Raw genomic sequence first — 16,630 nt, 5'->3', positions numbered from 1 at the left:
AAAATCTAAATGTTGTTTTTATTTGAAATCTGACAGAGGCATAATAGACAAATATAAAATCACAGCAGAATCTTCCAGAAAGTTTTTACTGATTCTGAACACAGCTCTGTATATTTTTGTATTTATGCATATGTTGTTTTAAAAATAACAAAGATTAACCAATCCACTTAAGAGTTAAGTCAGGATACAACAAACTTTATAAAGAAATATGCCCAGATATGAAATTAGATATTGTACGCTCACCTGCAGGAATGCACCACCACAATCAGTTTGTTTCTTTGTGAACTGTGACGAATTGTTAGCTGAATCTGTCCTAATGGAGACTGCCCCAGAGTTGTTCCACTGCAGGAAAAAGCAGAACATTATTTAGTTTCTTTTTAAAATGCACATTAGAAGTAAGATTTAACTGAGCCATTTTCCCAGAAATCATGTATTATCCATTTAACTTCTCTAGACCAATGTGAAAGAAGAAAGCGCATGTAAGCATGCGAGCATATCCTCATCAGCTTCTCGTACTTCAGTTCCTTGGCCAACAACTCTGCTCTCCAAAACAGGTCATGTATTCTTGTCAGTTTAGAGGTCAGCTGCTCCTTTGTACTTCAAAAACCATTATGAGTAATGAAAATAAAGATCAAAGCAGCATCTAGGAAATTGGAAAGAATAATCGTGCTAACTGCAATGAAAATCTCAGCCATGGGCCACTCTTACCTAAGGCCAGAAGCCAATTAGAAGACCAGCTCCTTATTTTCTAAATTCTCTTATCATAGAAATACAGATATTCTTGGGATTAAAATAGTGATAATTTAAATCCACTTGCTGTTGTAAAAGCTCAAATCACAGTATAAACAACCATTTTACTTTTCTATAGCTTATGTCACCATGAAGGTAAGATTAGAATAAATTTGCACTTACAGGTCATGTTTAAATAAAAAGCAAGCACCATGCTTAAGAATTTGTGTTTTACAGAATGGCCAACACGTGCAGTTCCCTCATCTCCATGAAACGCTCATTTTAGTTTGAAATGACTACAAGTATTTTCCATATCACACAGAACAGTATGTGCCATATTTGCCATTTCTCAGCCACCTGAAGGATATCTTCAAGGGAGAAGAGTGCCTGTTTTGTGAATATCTACTACAAAGTGATTGCTCCATTAAAATTCCCAAGTCATTCACTTGAAAAAAATAGAATGAAGACTTAATTTCAGTATTTTCTTAGTTAAAATATTAAAAAAAAAATAATCAGAGCACCTAAAAACATGTGATCTGCAATAAAGGACCTCACTACCTGTAGCTTTACCTCTTACCAAATAACAAAGTATGACATTTGTATATTACATGAGGAGCAGTATTTCAATCCTTATCACAATTAAACTCTAATTCAGTTTTGGACCAGGAAAGAGACTGACAAAGTCAAGAACAGTTAGCATGTGACTATGAAGATAAATGGGGATCTGGAGCACATAAGCAAGTGGTGTATTTGTACAAATTGAAGAGAGAGCCAACAGCAAACTCAATTTCAGCCCTTCCACTACTTAAAACAGATATTTTAGAGAAGACCAAGTCAGACTCCTCACAGCTGTACACAGTAAAATAACAAGAGGCTAGAGTGAAGCTGCAGCAAGATAAATTTCAATAGAAATATGAAGGAACATTTTTTAACAGAGGAGTGGTTAAGCACTGGAGTTGCTGAACAGGTTTATGGCATCTCTATCCTTGGAGATGAGCAAAATTTGTTTGGACAAGGCCCAAGAAACCTGATCTAACATTGAAGAAGGATTTGCTTTGTGCAGAGGGATGACCAACCAGAGATTCTATCCATACTCTGTGACTCAGTTGATTCTATGAACTCTGACAGAAAAAAAGATTAATTGGTTCAATCCCTTGGAAATAAAAAAATAAAATCTACTTAGATTCACAGAGAAGCTTCATGAAGAGGGAATGAGTAGTTTCCAGTCTCCTATTCAGAGAATGATGGCTGCTCAGCTGTCTGTAAGTGGTAAGTATAGCTGCCCACTGAGACAAGTTAAAAAAATTTCAAGAATTTAAGAAAGCATGGCTGCAGCAATCTTCAGTGACTGCACAGTAACTGACTACCCATTTTACATCCTTTATAGTCAAATATCCCTCTGAGTTATTTAAAAAGAGCAACTATTTTCAGCTTAATTTGCTTAATTAATGCTAGTAATTCAGGATTCAGTGGTGAAACAGGCATGAACTGTTTCACTGCCATGAAACTACAAAGTGCAGCTATGAAACAAAGTGGGACTTTATCTTCCAGACAATCACAATGGTAAAGAACTTCTAATTGCAGCTTCTGTCTGCGATACCAGGAAGAAGCAGAAAATCCCAGTGACTGAACAGTAAAAAAAATTTCTGAAATGTGGACTAAGCACTCCTGCTTTGGTGACATCCTTTGTAAATCAGGTGAGATGTGCTGCAAAAGCAAGCAGAGAAGGCCGTACTTCTCAAGCTGCCGGAGCCTCTGGCGCAGCTCCTGCGTGGCAATGGGCAGGGAGATGTCCGAGGCGATGCTGGGCGTGGGCTCCTTCACCGAGAGGTGGCTGGGGGAGTAGGAGAAGTTGGAGGCGTGAAGACTGGAGGAACTGCGGCTGAGATCTGTTGGCCACTGCGGGCTGGCATTGGGAGGCTGACTTTTATCAGATGTATCAGTCTTTTTATCACTGTCAGTCACTGGGGATGCTGGAACAGGCTTGTTTGGATCAGATGCTGGCGAGACAGGAACCTGAGGCTTAAAAGATGATTTTCTTGCATCTTTGGAAAATGACGGCCTTTTTATTTGGGCTGAGTGTTGATGATCTGGAGATCTTGCCTGCTTTTCAAGGGAAAGGACCTAGATACAGGAAAATACACATAACATTACTATTTTGCAGTATAAGAAACAGGAACCAATTTGCTTCTACAAGAGTACTGGTTGGTCACAAGTTGTAAATTTAAGACATGAAAGCAGAACCAAAAACATTCACCCTTACAATATGAAATGCTTTCCATGACAAAACACCTCCTTCAAGGCAACCACCACCTTCTTCATGGCAACTGCAGTAACTATAAAACAATGTGAAATTCTCCATTCATTAAGAATTATTCCCTTCCCATATTCTAAGCACTTCTGGTGTAAGTGCTATTTACTTTGCAGCTTTAGCCATCTGGAAAGATAGTCTGTAATTTTTTCTTCTACATCACAATTTTTTCTCATTAATTGCCCTTACTTTCTCTTTTATAGGTTGCTTTCCTTTATTAATGACACATAAGCAACAAAGTGCTTTAGAAAGAAAAAAATAAAGTTTGACAGTGTTTGAAAAGATATATGGTACCTTATTAAACCAAGCAATTTAGACGTGGAAAAAAGACAAACCAGTTTTCAGGTGTGCAGGTTTTGTTTTCAAATCTCCAGTATGCTTGAAAGCTGATTTGAATTTTCCAGTACTATGCAGGTCCTTCCTTTCTTTATACACTTTATTTTTTACAACCATCAAAACCTCAGTTCCATTTCTATATAGAGGCTGTTTCACTGATCTGTAGCCCATTGGGTTCAGAAAGAGATTTGAAGGACTTCAGATTCCAAACATGATTTCCAAACCTAAAATCACAGGGGACCTTGGTTTTAATTAGTGCAGGTGACTATTGTTTCATTTTGAGCACTGTACAATTTTCAAATGGAATGTATTTAAATTAGAAGCTATCTCTGTGTACTGATAGCTCTGCACAACCAAGGACACTTGGCAGGTGACATCAAAAGAAATGTACTGTCTTCTTCAAAAGCTGGCAGACCAGGAGTCACCACAGTCCTAAATGTGCCTTCAGGTATTTACAATGGGAAAGGTTTTAGAGTACCCTGAGTGCGATCTTCATGTTTATAGTGCTGTTGGGACCAGAGTTGCTCAGGTGGAACCGCTGATGCATAGTTAAATCTTCACTCTCTAGCAACTGGCTTAGAGGCAGCTTGAGGTTTCCCAAGGAACACTGGTGCTGTTCATCCCTCACCTGAAGAAACACAGAAATTAAGTTGCTTTGTATCATATGCTTTGTAAGAATTCAAAGAAGGAAGTTACAATTTTATTTAAAAACAAAAAATACAAACAATATTAAAAGTAGTTTGTTCTTAAACCAAGTTTCCCTGATTTTAAGATTACATTGAAGGAGGTAAAAACAAATATACTCAACGCCTCGTTTCTTCAACCTTACCTACTACAGCAAAAGACAGAAAAGTAATCATGACATCTACATCTATCAGACCCTTGATCAAAGTAACTACATGGTTTTCAAACTGTGTGAAAATGAATCCCCACAGCTATCAGAGGAAGAGTGACTAAGACAGTCTCCATTTACACTTCAGTCTCTTAGATCTTTGTAAAGGACATGTCAACAGTGTAAAGGGATACAGTATTGGGATAGAGTGAATACTTCCTTGGTATGAGAGAGGAAAAATTCCTAATTCAAAACTGGTAATACCAAATTACCTTTTGTATTTTTTTTTTTTTAAACTAGAAAAGACAACCATTAACTGTGTTATTCATATGAGATTCTGGTAGTCTTTCTTCCTTTTAGTAGTAAATGGAAATAAACATTTCATTGCCTGGTCTAAAAAAGTACTGTAAGTATCATTTTAATGGTGTTCACATTATACTCAGTCTCATTTCATAAATGCCTTTAATGTGTGAATGTTACTACTGCAACATCTTAGAAAAGAAAGGCATGTAAAGAGAGTGAGACACATACCTCAACTTCAAGATCTTGTCTTTTGGGATTGTGTACAAAGAAGGTAAAGTTTTCCTCCCATACTGGTTCATTGGTCTTGTATCTAATCTGAAGAAAAAAGAAAGTACACAAATTATAAAACAGTTTGTCTAATAGAGGTGGTGTCAAGAGATGAGCACATTTTTCATTTTGGCGTTTCATTTGGTGTGTGCAGAGAAGGGCACCAAGGCTCAGGAAGGGTCTAGAAAACAAGTCTGATGAGGAACAGCTGAGGGAGCTGGGATTGTTTAGTCTCAAGGGGGGAACTTACTGCTCTCTACAACTCTCTGACAGGAAGCTGCCTGACAGGAGGCTGCAGCCAGGTAGGGCTTGGCCTCTTCTCCCAGGCAACAAGTGACAGGACAAGAGGACACAGTCTTAAACTGCACCAGGGCAAGTTTCGGCCAGACATTAGAAAAAAAACTCTTGACAGAAATAGTGATTGGGCACTGTAATGGGCTGCCCAGGGAGATGATGGAGTCACCATTCCTGGAGGTGTTTAAGCAAAGACTGGATGTGGCACTTGGTGCCATTGTTCAGTTGATAGGGTGGTTTTACATCATAGGTTATAATCCTTAGCTGCTTGTTGCCAATTTCAGTTCTGGTGGCAACTTAGTAGTGAGCGTATATGCTCTGTGGTTTGTTAGCCAAATGCCAAGGTCACAGACCTACCAAATATGTGAAGACAGCACAGCACCAAGTCTAAAGAGCTGGAACTTACCTTACTTTCTTGTGCCTTGTGTCCAACTGACAGCAAAACAAGTGGGTTGGGATTGCTGTTTATTTTCTTTCCTGACTGGTAAAGAAAAAATGAAAACTTTGCCTTCAGAATAAAGCAGAAACTCTCCCCTCTGAAACTTAATGTTTGCATCTTAAAAATACAAATCATATGCATTCTACTACATGCTTCTCTATTATTCTCAGTATTTTATTCAGCTGGCTGGAATGGCAGACTGGCGAGTAGCTGGTGAACACGTCAACACGAAAGCATCCAACTACCTGAATATGCTGAAGCAAAATGCTACTAATAAGCAGGAGTTTTAGACTCATTTCCATTTTCTTTAAATGAAACTGGTAAGATGCAAATTCTTATCTTTTAATGAGCATTACAATCCCCAAAGCTAATGAAGCATAGTTAAAACTGCAAAATGAGTATTGCATGCAGATGGGAGATATGAAGAAAGCCCAGACTCAGTGCTGTAGAACTATTAAATTGGATGTGGTATCCAACACTGATGTTCCCTACTTTTCAGTCTGGGGAGAAAGAATGCACTATAATGTATGTGAGGGATATTTCTATAGTTTACCAAATACTCTTTATTAGAGAATCAACCATCTGCCATATCTGAGCCTTGCTCACCAGCTGTATAGCATTACATCAAACTGTGAAAACAAACATCAGTTTAGAAACAAATTATATATGCAAAGGAACATTCCAACGATACGTCTTTCACGAATTTCAATTTAATCTAACAAAAACTCAATTCAGAAAGAAAATTTAGACATGAAAGTTAATCATCTCAAGCAGGTGTTAATGCAGTTTAAAAAGCCTAGAAAATGTAGGATACATGGTTACTTTGAGTTCTATCCTGTAGAAAAATCAGGTATATCAACAGAAAGTTAGTTAAAATTTTCTTAATGCATGTAAGGTCACAATTACAACCAAGTGATTAAAATATTTTATATTTTTAAATTAAGAAAGTGCATAATTTAGATATATTTTTTTGATCTGAATTTACATTCTGGACATCATACTTCCACTAATAATTCTCAACTGTAATGTAATATGTTGCTTAGAACCATACTTTCCTTTAGAAATAAAGCTGTTAAGAAAGCACTCCTTTCTTGGATGAATGCTGCCTTTTTTTTTTTTATGATTTCTACGATTTAGCACTCAAATAAAAGCAAATACAAAAGTTCACAGAACAGAAGGAAAGCCACATTACACTGCTACTGATGGTGTTTTAAAATGGTAGGTGGCATTATCTGCATTTTTTCTTGGACCACAAAATGGTACCTGAAACTTTCTTCATAAAATGATGAAACTACAGGAGTTGACAAAAAGACCCTGTCACTTATGATGGTATGTAAATAGGAATAATTCTAATTCAAATTAAGCAGGTAGCAATGTGCACACACATATAATGCACCTCTAACAGCAGGTCCTGACAGACTCGTTGACAGCCTGTTAAAGTCTGTCTATTGTTTAAGCTCCTCCAGCTAAGCACGTGGCTTAGCCCTTTCCAAGTTTGCCTACCAAGAAGCTGGCCTAAATTTCTCTAGCAGTCATATAAAAGATGTAAAACCTTCTAAAAACATCTAGCACGAACAAGATTATTCCAAACCAATCATTCAGATTTGAGTGATAAGGTATCAGTATGTAAAAGATGTCTTAGCTTTCATGTCAGCTTCATTCTTTAGTTACTACTACAAATTAGATCTCATCACTCTTCCCCACTTAAGCAGCCTGTACTCCACTAATCTGACCTAGAGTTCAAATTACCACAGATCACAGTATTTTAACAACATCTTGACACCAGCTTCTTGAAATCAAATTCAAGTAAAACAGAATTACACTATGTATCTGGCCATAGAAATCCCATCCAGTGTTGGAAGTGGAGTGTTGCAGGCATTCGTGCATTTCCAATTACTTTTGTGACCTTAAATGGACAACTATATTAATGTTACCTTTAGGGCTTTCTGAACAGCAGCCTTCTTCAAGCCATCAGGGTTAAATTCTAATGGATTATTCTTTTAATTCAGGAGAGAATGAACATAGGAAGGGTTAATAAGACATGCAATGAAGCAATTTCACTAGGTTAATTAATTATGACACTACAACATAGGACAAAGCGGGGGGTGGGGGGAGAGGAACAACCAAAAAAAACCCAAAACAAAACAAAACAAAATAAAACCAAACAAAAAAACCCAACAACAAAAAACCCAACATCTTTGAAACAAAACAATGAAGGACGGCCACAACAACAAAAAAGTCTGACAAAACTTTTTTTTCCTCTTCTCCTATGGATATTTTTATTCTGCTTTAAAACTAATATACCAAATTTAAGTCTGTTTGCATTTCTCTGATCATGTTTTTTTTAACCTAATAAAGATAATTTATTAAATATTTTTATTTAATGCCTGATGCCCTATAAACTGCCTTCTGAATGAACCTTTTTAGAATTTGGTTGAGCATATTTTCACAACGCAGAAGCTTCTCTGATGGTAAGTGAAGTAATTATCCAAAGGAATCCTTTTATGGGAGAAATTGCAACATCTAATTGATAGGGATTTATATCATTATAAAAGTCAAAGTTCTTTAAGCCTCTTCAGAAAAATGATGCAAACACTGCATGCTAACTAGAATGAAGGTCAGCTACTTTACTCACTTGCATAAAGACACTCAAATACACTAAAAATAGGAATTTAAAGTTGTTTAGCAGGACAAAACCTCTGACTGCTTTCCATTAAATATGGAAATTCTAGAGTTGTATTTTAAGATTAATATATTGTTCTTTAAGTGACACAACGTCTGGGAAAATCTGCATTCAATTCATAAGAAATAATTTCAGGAAGTAAGATTTGTAAATAAAACAGACTTCAAGTTAATGTACTTTTAGCTGGCTTTTTTCTTTGGGGATACATTTTTGTTTCATGGGAGAATTCTGTTTTAGAAGAGGTAAATTGTGGCAATAAAAAAATTTTGCAGTGACCATTTAAAATATTCTGGTTTATGAACAGGAACTGATACTAATGCTTTGCCAAAAGAAATGCCTTTCTGGAATTAAAATCTAAGTGACTAAAATTTGAAGAGATTTAACCTTTATGCAGAAATATTATTTTGCAGCTTCTTTTGGGACGTCATATACTCCAGTTGGCCAAAATATTCCAAAGATTCCTGGCATCTTGCTTGAAAATTTCTATTTCAGAATGAACATACAATATCTAGCACAAAATATCAGAATATTTTGAGTTGGAAGCAACCCACAAGGAACATCAAGTCCAACTCTTAAACCTGAGTTTACAAAACAAGAAACTTATTTGAGAACCAGAAATAAGGCTTGACTACTTTTGTGGGGTATTTTTCTTGAACATTATCTTTCTTAAAATCAAGGAATTGTCCACAGTTATTTATCTGACACATTAGGAAGTTAGTATTGTACTTACAGAACTTCAAAGATGGAGACTGCACACTATGCCGAGCTGAAACTAATTGAAACTAACTATCCCTCATTGAAACTAATGTTTAACTGCTTTTCATTAGGAAATCTTTAAATGCTCAACAGGTATCTTCTTTGAGTTTAAGCACTGTTCCCTGTTTTCTGACAAAGATAAAAGTGTCACTTTGCTTGCAGCAGCTGTGGATTCCCCATCCCTGGAGATGTTCAAGACCAGGCTGAATGAGGCTTTGGAGTAACCTGATCTAGTGCAAGGTGTCCCTGCCCAGGGCAGAGGGGCTGGAAGGAGATCATCTTTAAGGTCCTTTCCAACCCAAACCTTCCTGTGGTTCTATGAGTGATTTCCTAAGGCTGAGCTCCTTTTCTCTGCTAGCCATGGTTACTGTCAATCTCATCATCAGTGCTGTGCTCCAGCCATTAAATTGCTACAGCCAGGATCAGGGCCTTGGTAACAGCTACGCAGAACAAAAGGATTAGGCCGTACATCTCACAGGCTGCATTCCTCTTTTCTGCATGGAGTACAGTGTTTTCTCTCATAACAATATGACACAGCATGACTACAAATCTCTTTCTGTAGAAAGATCTCTTCTTAAACCTCTTTCTTTCTATTTCCATCCCACATTTATAAGGATGCAATGACTGTCCTCTACAGAGAAGTACCTGGTTTTGTTAGGTGGCATCCACAGCTCACTAAAATAATTTTGAATCTTAATCTTGCCACTCAACTTACTGGACTATTTTCCTTCCCATTTGTGCCTGCACATTCAATACAAATCTTTCCCCTCCTATATTATTATTTCAAAGATTTTTAGAAGTCAAAACCAAACCTATGTGATCATACATAACGACAGGCAACCACTGACTCCTGGATATTGAACATATCTCAATTCCTCTGGAATCAAAGCAAGGATAGGCCAAGAGGGACATCAGCTGGGGCAAATATGTTTAAGCCAGGCTTCAGGTTTCAAGGGAAGAAGCTGCACGTCCATGAAGATGGTGGCTGAAAGGCTGGGAAGAAGGAGACGCAGAGGAGAGAAGGGGGCGTCCAATATTAAAAGGGAAGATCTTGCTTTGGGTGACAAAATAGTCTTGGTATGGTTTTGAGTGTCTCTGCAGTTACAGGAAAAGAGGACGGGTTATCCAATAAATATACTGATAATGACACAGTGGAATTCTCTAACAGCCAGTGACATTTGCAGTAAATCCTAATAACAAACTCACAAATTATATAAGTAACAAACTAGTTTGTTATTCAGCCAGCTCCTGATTCAATATGCTTTGGTGTATTACTCATTACTTCTTTTGACTCACTAAGTGCTGCTTGGGGCATCTCTGAGTGCATCCTCACCCGATAAGCAGAAGATAGTCATTACTTGTAAGAGCTAATTTTAAATATGGATAATTTCTGTATTATAGAGACACCAAAATTGTTATGAACTATTGATTATCAGAAAACTAGAGTTACCTTTGGAAATTAAACTACCACTATTCTTACACCTTAACTTCAGCTAAATCAGATTTAGATGGGTACACTGCTATCACAAATCTAGATTTACAGCAGTCAATAAACTATCTAGAAAGGAACAGAGAGCACTCAGGATTTTCCTCTCCCCATAGGAAGTGAGGTCCCTTTTTAACACTTCCCCAGGAACTCATGTCAGATGTTAGTTAGACACTGAGCTTGCAGGTGTGAATGTTTGTATAACAGACCATGTTTAAGGATGCCCTGGGAACAAGTGCAGTTCTAGGGCTGCTGAAGCTGGTTTTATCCCTGGGCTACCACAGACCTCTCCTCTCTCCTAGCCTCCAGCCACAACCGTCCTCCTCTTGCTTGCAGCATGATCAGCATCCAGGAAACTGCAGAGCCAGGCAGTTCAGAGAGCTGCAGAAGGGAATCCAGACCTGGCTTTCTTAGAATGGGTGCTGTCCCACTCTGGCTCACAAATCAATTCAGGGATTTGGGAAGCTCTGTTCAATTTCTAAACATTCTACAGTTGTTCTATATAGACAACCTGTCCTAATGCAAAGACCCTAAGATCCATAAAAAATATCAGTGCTATACCCTTAATCCAGCATTTCAATGTATTTTTTTAATAAAAATTACTTTAAAGACATATCTGGTAAAAGAAACAGCAACTCCTTAATAGTTTTAACAAAAAGATGATGGAACCATAGGTTATAAATTGCCTTTTTTTATTCATTAATTTTTAACCAGATTTTAGAATGGTTATAATTTTTAAATACTTTAATCTATACAGAGAAACTAACAGAAAGGGCTTTTCTGGGCTTTGGAAAAGTGTTTTAAAATTAAGGATAATGCTGTAGCCAGCCAGTAAGAAATTTATCTGCACAATCTCCAAAGCCAAACCCACCTCCCTCTGGCAAAACAATTCTTATTCTGAACGGATTGTCTGTCTCTTTGAAGATACCAGTGTTGTACTATGAGATTTAAGTGTAAGATACTCAGAGGCTCATCAGCTTTTAATAATTTTGTAACATTGAATTCAAGCAAAAAATATTATTTGGTGGTTCACCCTAGCCTGGATTCTCCCGACTACAGACTAATTTGAAAAAAAGAAAAGGAGCTTGGGAATTTGCAAAACAAGTAGCATCATGAAGTGAGATAGAATTTACAAGGGAATTTATAGTTTGGGAAGCACAAAGAACTGCACCCATTTTTAAAGCAATTTGAACCAACGTGGTGAGGTTGCAAGTTCTTATAAACATTGAGTGTGTCACCTTTTAAATAAACTATGGGGATGTTGGTTGCAATATTTATTATTTTAATTTCTTTGCAATAAAACCCAACAATTAACCAGCACACAGTGTGCTAGTATAGTATGCATTTTATTTTTCAATGAATCAGCAATTTAAGTTAAATGTAAAGAGCTTTTACAACAAACTTATCTTGGGTTTTTATCATAAGAGGTTAATTACTTACCCAATGATATGCTGATCAATGAAATTTAAGTAGCCTTTAAAATGCAATAAAAATAGCACAGAAACAATGCACACTTGTTGAAACCATGCAGGAAGACAAATTGCATGCTCTCATTCCACTAGAGTGAGTGGCTTTAGTAGCACTAATCCACACTCTGGCAGAGAAAAGGTACAATACAAACAATACCAGAGAACTCACAAATAGTGCTCTATAGAGTGAGGTAGTGTTTTCACAAAAGACTAGTCCCGATGCTCTCCTCTCTTTTAAGTATCCACACCCAAAGTTTCCCTCGTAGATACTCTTAGGAAGATGGAAATGGAAGGAGAAAGCAGAGTGATGGGATTGTGGCAGAATGAATGCATAAGCAGCTTTACTACACAGAAAAGTTAAGGAAAATAGTCAAAGGATTCCAGAGAAACAGCAGGTAACAAAAAGCAAGTATTTGTCATTACTAATAGTTTCATCCATTAAATGACTTTCTCTAGCACAGCAAGGTGGAATGCTTTTTGAATTTTATTTTTTATTAATTATTAAAATATATTAACCCACTTTCCAGGCTCACTATTGGTAGTTCAGATTCATATGACAGATCCAAATAATGTTTACTAACTTAGGGACTAGCCTTCTACACAATTTCTATTTATTTTCCGGGTAAATCATCCCAGTGTGCCAGAAACTCACAACTATGATGCACCTGTGCAGAAGAAAGGCCTATGCTGGGGTAACTCAACACTGTAACTCGAACAAAACAAGGCTGATGGCATGAACTAAAATGTACCAGTGATAAGCATTGACTTAAGACAATTTTCAAGGTAATAGAAAGTAATTATTCATGTAGAAAACATCTCACTGTAACAGAAAGTTGTTCAAAAAACCCTTCAAATTATTAATAAGGGTCAGTGTAATTTTAACCCTTCATTCTCTTTGAATTCTCTCTTCTCCATAAATACAAGCAATCCAAGAAATTAATTTGTTATTGCTCTACACAACCCCTACCACTGAACTTGAGCAAAACATGAGAAACCAGCAAATTTCATGTTTAGTCTTGTAAATGTTGCTGCATATTAGAATCCTGTAGCCATTAAAAAGCTATATTTACTCCAATTAACTGCAGTTCACATAGAAGCTCCATGACATTTGTCCTTCTAGAATATACAGGAACCTTTTCAGTTCTGCATAAAAAAAATACATCCCATGGTATTTCCCCCCTATTTGACATAACTGTGAAGCCTTTTGGTCTCTGGTTTTCGAAAAATTGCAACTGTCCCATGTAAATTTCTACCAAATTCTTTACAACACTAGGAAGAAAATTACTTGAAGTTAAATAATGAGTCATTTGTTGCAACTGCATTTCTGGGCTGGTAGAGGAAGAAAAAAGTAAGAGGATTAAACAAGTCCCACAATATGAACATCATTCTCAACCCACCCAGACAATTCTTGTACTGTAGACAGAATATCAGATGCAGCAACAGGAAATTCAGGATGCTGTTCACAAATTTCCTAGCTAGTCAACTTCATACAAAGAATTCCCCCTTTCTGTGCCCTAGAGTTTAGAGAACTACTGATTAAATGCACTGAAACTAAAATACTGTCTGCAAAAATAAGTAGAACTCAAGATTTGCAATCTAATCTTTCCAAGGAGGGAAACAACGTTAGAGAATGTTTGTTTAAAATAAAAAAAAATAATTTATGACAAAGCCTCAGAGCATTTGATGGAGAATGTAACAGAGAATTAGACCTGTTACATTAGAATTAGAGAAGAGACTGGAACTGGTACATGAGAGAACTTTACACCATTTATTTTAAATAAGAAGCTTTAGTGTATTTTACCAAACATATTAAACTTGTAGCTGTTTCAGTAAAATTCAGTAGTTGAACAAGGAGATACATCAATTGGTTCAATTGAATCTTGTACATGAAAGAGATGGCAGAGACTTTCTCTTGCAGTACTCTGAACCTGATGTTAAGCACACCATAATTCAATTCTCTTGCTACCACTTACTCTGTACTGTAGTAATTCTTTTTTTTTATCTGCTAAGTTACAGATTTTGCCTGAATTCCATATACAGTGAGGTTAATGTGAGAATCTATTCCAAATGAGTATTTTTAGATTTTAAAAAAGCCTAGAAATACTACTTCCAAACGCTGCTCTATACACCCTTGAACATGAAATCACAAGTCAGTCATGTAAAATGTTTGGGCTACTAAGGTCTCCTTTGTTATCGCTCTGATTTAGCTTAATCTTAACTTAAATTTCAGCAGACAAATCTGCAAAATCCATGCAAAAAAATCCAAAGTTTGAAAACTTTTTTTTTGTCTGATTAATAAAAATAATTATTATTTATAATTATTTATAATTAATAAAAATATTTAATATTTTAATATAACTTCCAGAACCTCTCATCTAATACCAATGCTGAAAACCAGCAAAACTCAGTTAAGCTTCACATGCCTCTCCATGGTAGGGTTAACTTCATTACTGCTACAAATTACAACCAGAAAGAGTACTTTACTAACCTGAAATAAACTCAAATCAAGTTATTTCACAGTCCCATCGGATAAATCCATAGACTGAGAGAACATGATTTATTTCTATGTTTTGCACAAGCAAATAAACCACCCTGCAAAAAACAATCTGATAGAAACCTCGTGCAAGTATTCTGGCACTGTAACATCAACTGCACAGTATTAATTCCATGACGAGGACTTTGGTACCTTCAAACCTCCAGCAATGCCCTAAGCCAAAGCAAGAAAGTTTACCTGATCTCATGGAAGTGAGTTTTTTTCCCCAGTTAGTTCCTTAAAATTCCTCATGCTAATCCCATACAATTTATAGAAAACATTGTGTAATAAAAACATGCAGCCTTTCAAGTCCAGGAAAGGAGCATTCTTTGAAAAAAAACCACACTGATTAAAGAGTAATGTATTATTAAATATATAGCTATAATACTATATAATAATGCTACTAAAAAAGTGGACCTTACATTACACTTGAAAGGAGAGGAATTACAGAGAAGATGGCACAATGCATGTTAGTAAAGCAGTGTGTCACACTACCAAGCAAGACATGCTGGGAGTACCAAAGAGACTCTGTGACAAAAGGGTATCCATGAGAATGTAACTTACAGGCAGATTTCTTGCTGAGTCCAAATACAGTATAAGCAATGCAGATGAAAGCCCATCATTAGCTTGGTCTTTATCAGCTCTAATGCTTGTTAAAACCTAAAACAAAACCACACCGTAAGTCTTTCTGGAAACCAAGTATTACTATTTCTGTCCCATTTCTGAAAAATAAAACATACCAAAAAACCATCTCCCAAAATGCAAACATTCACAAATTCACAGCATGAAGCATAAAAAGTAAGTTTTCAAGGCTCATACAGACATTTCAAAACTATTTGCATGGAAATTTGCAGCCCATTTCCTACTTTTTTTTTTAGATTGAACAGATTGTTATATCATATCCAGCTTTATTTCCCAGACTAATGAAATGTTAGCAGATATTCTCAAAAAGTAACATTAAGAGAAAAGAAGAAACCACAAAAGCATTTGAAAATCTCATTTAAACCATTGACACTTATGACTGAGATTTCTAAAGACAGCTTGGAATAAAGTTACAAGTTTCTCCAAATTCAGAGTAGCTAGAGAACTGGTTATATTCTTAACAAATAAACAGAAAAGTCACAACAAAAGCATCCCAAAACAATTAAGATAAGAATGAAAGTAATGTGTTCCTTTAATACCTTGTCTAGATTGTCAGCAGTTGGCATCAATGTGAGCCACTCCAGTTTTAAATGCAACTTTCCTTTGGAAACTTCATCCAAAGTAAACCACTGAAAATGAAACAAAGTAATGTGAAATAATCTGGCAAACAAATATATGATTGCAATTGGTTCTTCAGGACCTTTAGGAAGCTCTAAAGGCTCCTAAGAATCTCTCAGAGCTGAAGTCCACATAATCTGAAAAGATCTGATCCATTAAAATATTATATTTTACATAAAGTATTAAAATACAGGATGATAAAACCACCCAGACAAACCTCTATGTTATATGATAAAAGCATCTTTACCAAAAAAATTCTTTAAGTTCTGTAAAGATGTTCTGGGAAAACAAACCCTGCACAATGTTCCAATAAAATCTCTCTTACATATAGGACAAAAATTAGTCTGCCCAGCAATTAACAATTCACTTGCAAAAAACCCTTCTCACCAAATATCTAAGTTACTATTTTTTGCATTTGCATAGGAGTTACTTTAAAACCCCAAGACCAACAAAGAATGTCATTGTTTTTCAGATGTTACCAGTTTAGATATCTCTTAAACCACTGACTGTACTGATCATCAGGGCATCTATTTCTACAGCATTAAGGTTATTCTTGCACATACACAAACTATGCCCAGGAAAAAATAATGCAAGAACAACAGCATGTACAACATATGGACCTTTTAAAACTAAAATTTACTGAACTTGCTTACCTCATCTAGAAGACGCTCCTTTTCAACTTCAATTAAATCAATCATCAAACTAGGAAAATGGAGAAAAAGAAGTAGTATTTTAGCCAAGAAACAAAAGATCTAGTACAGAACTCAAGCACCACCACCCTGTGCTTGCTGAGCATCCACTGAGATCAAAAGAGCAGAGTACTATTCTTTTAGCACCTAAGAAAAGAAGTAGGGAATGAAATGGCTGAGCCAGGGTGAGTGCAGGCTAACAGAAAAATGCCTACACTAGAGCCCATTGTGTAGTAACTGGCA

The 16,630-nt window shown here is 36.3% G+C and overlaps 1 protein-coding gene across 3 annotated transcripts in view; it reads right to left on the bottom strand.

The window, feature by feature from the left end:
- ESYT2 (extended synaptotagmin 2) overlaps positions 1-16,630 on the bottom strand; it is an 83,010-nt gene that overhangs the window by 6,111 nt on the left and 60,269 nt on the right. Inside the window, exons 11-20 of one of the 3 annotated variants that reach the window (XM_086864999.1) lie at positions 16,352-16,400; positions 15,620-15,709; positions 15,003-15,098; positions 12,075-12,176; positions 7,446-7,508; positions 5,479-5,553; positions 4,740-4,826; positions 3,855-4,004; positions 2,465-2,853; positions 244-342 (exon numbers count right to left, since the gene is read on the bottom strand). In XM_086864999.1, the coding sequence (XP_086721125.1) occupies positions 244-342; positions 2,465-2,853; positions 3,855-4,004; positions 4,740-4,826; positions 5,479-5,553; positions 7,446-7,508; positions 12,075-12,176; positions 15,003-15,098; positions 15,620-15,709; positions 16,352-16,400 (1,200 nt within the window). The remainder of the gene's footprint in view (positions 1-243; positions 343-2,464; positions 2,854-3,854; positions 4,005-4,739; positions 4,827-5,478; positions 5,554-7,445; positions 7,509-12,074; positions 12,177-15,002; positions 15,099-15,619; positions 15,710-16,351; positions 16,401-16,630) is intronic. The other 2 variants (XM_086865007.1, XM_086865016.1) reach the window with 2 other exon arrangements.

The sequence above is a fragment of the Cyanistes caeruleus genome, chromosome 1 (genome assembly GCF_971803275.1).
Source record: "Cyanistes caeruleus chromosome 1, bCyaCae1.hap1.1, whole genome shotgun sequence".
NCBI lineage: Eukaryota > Metazoa > Chordata > Aves > Passeriformes > Paridae > Cyanistes > Cyanistes caeruleus.
This window is presented reverse-complemented; position numbering and strand designations above follow the sequence as displayed.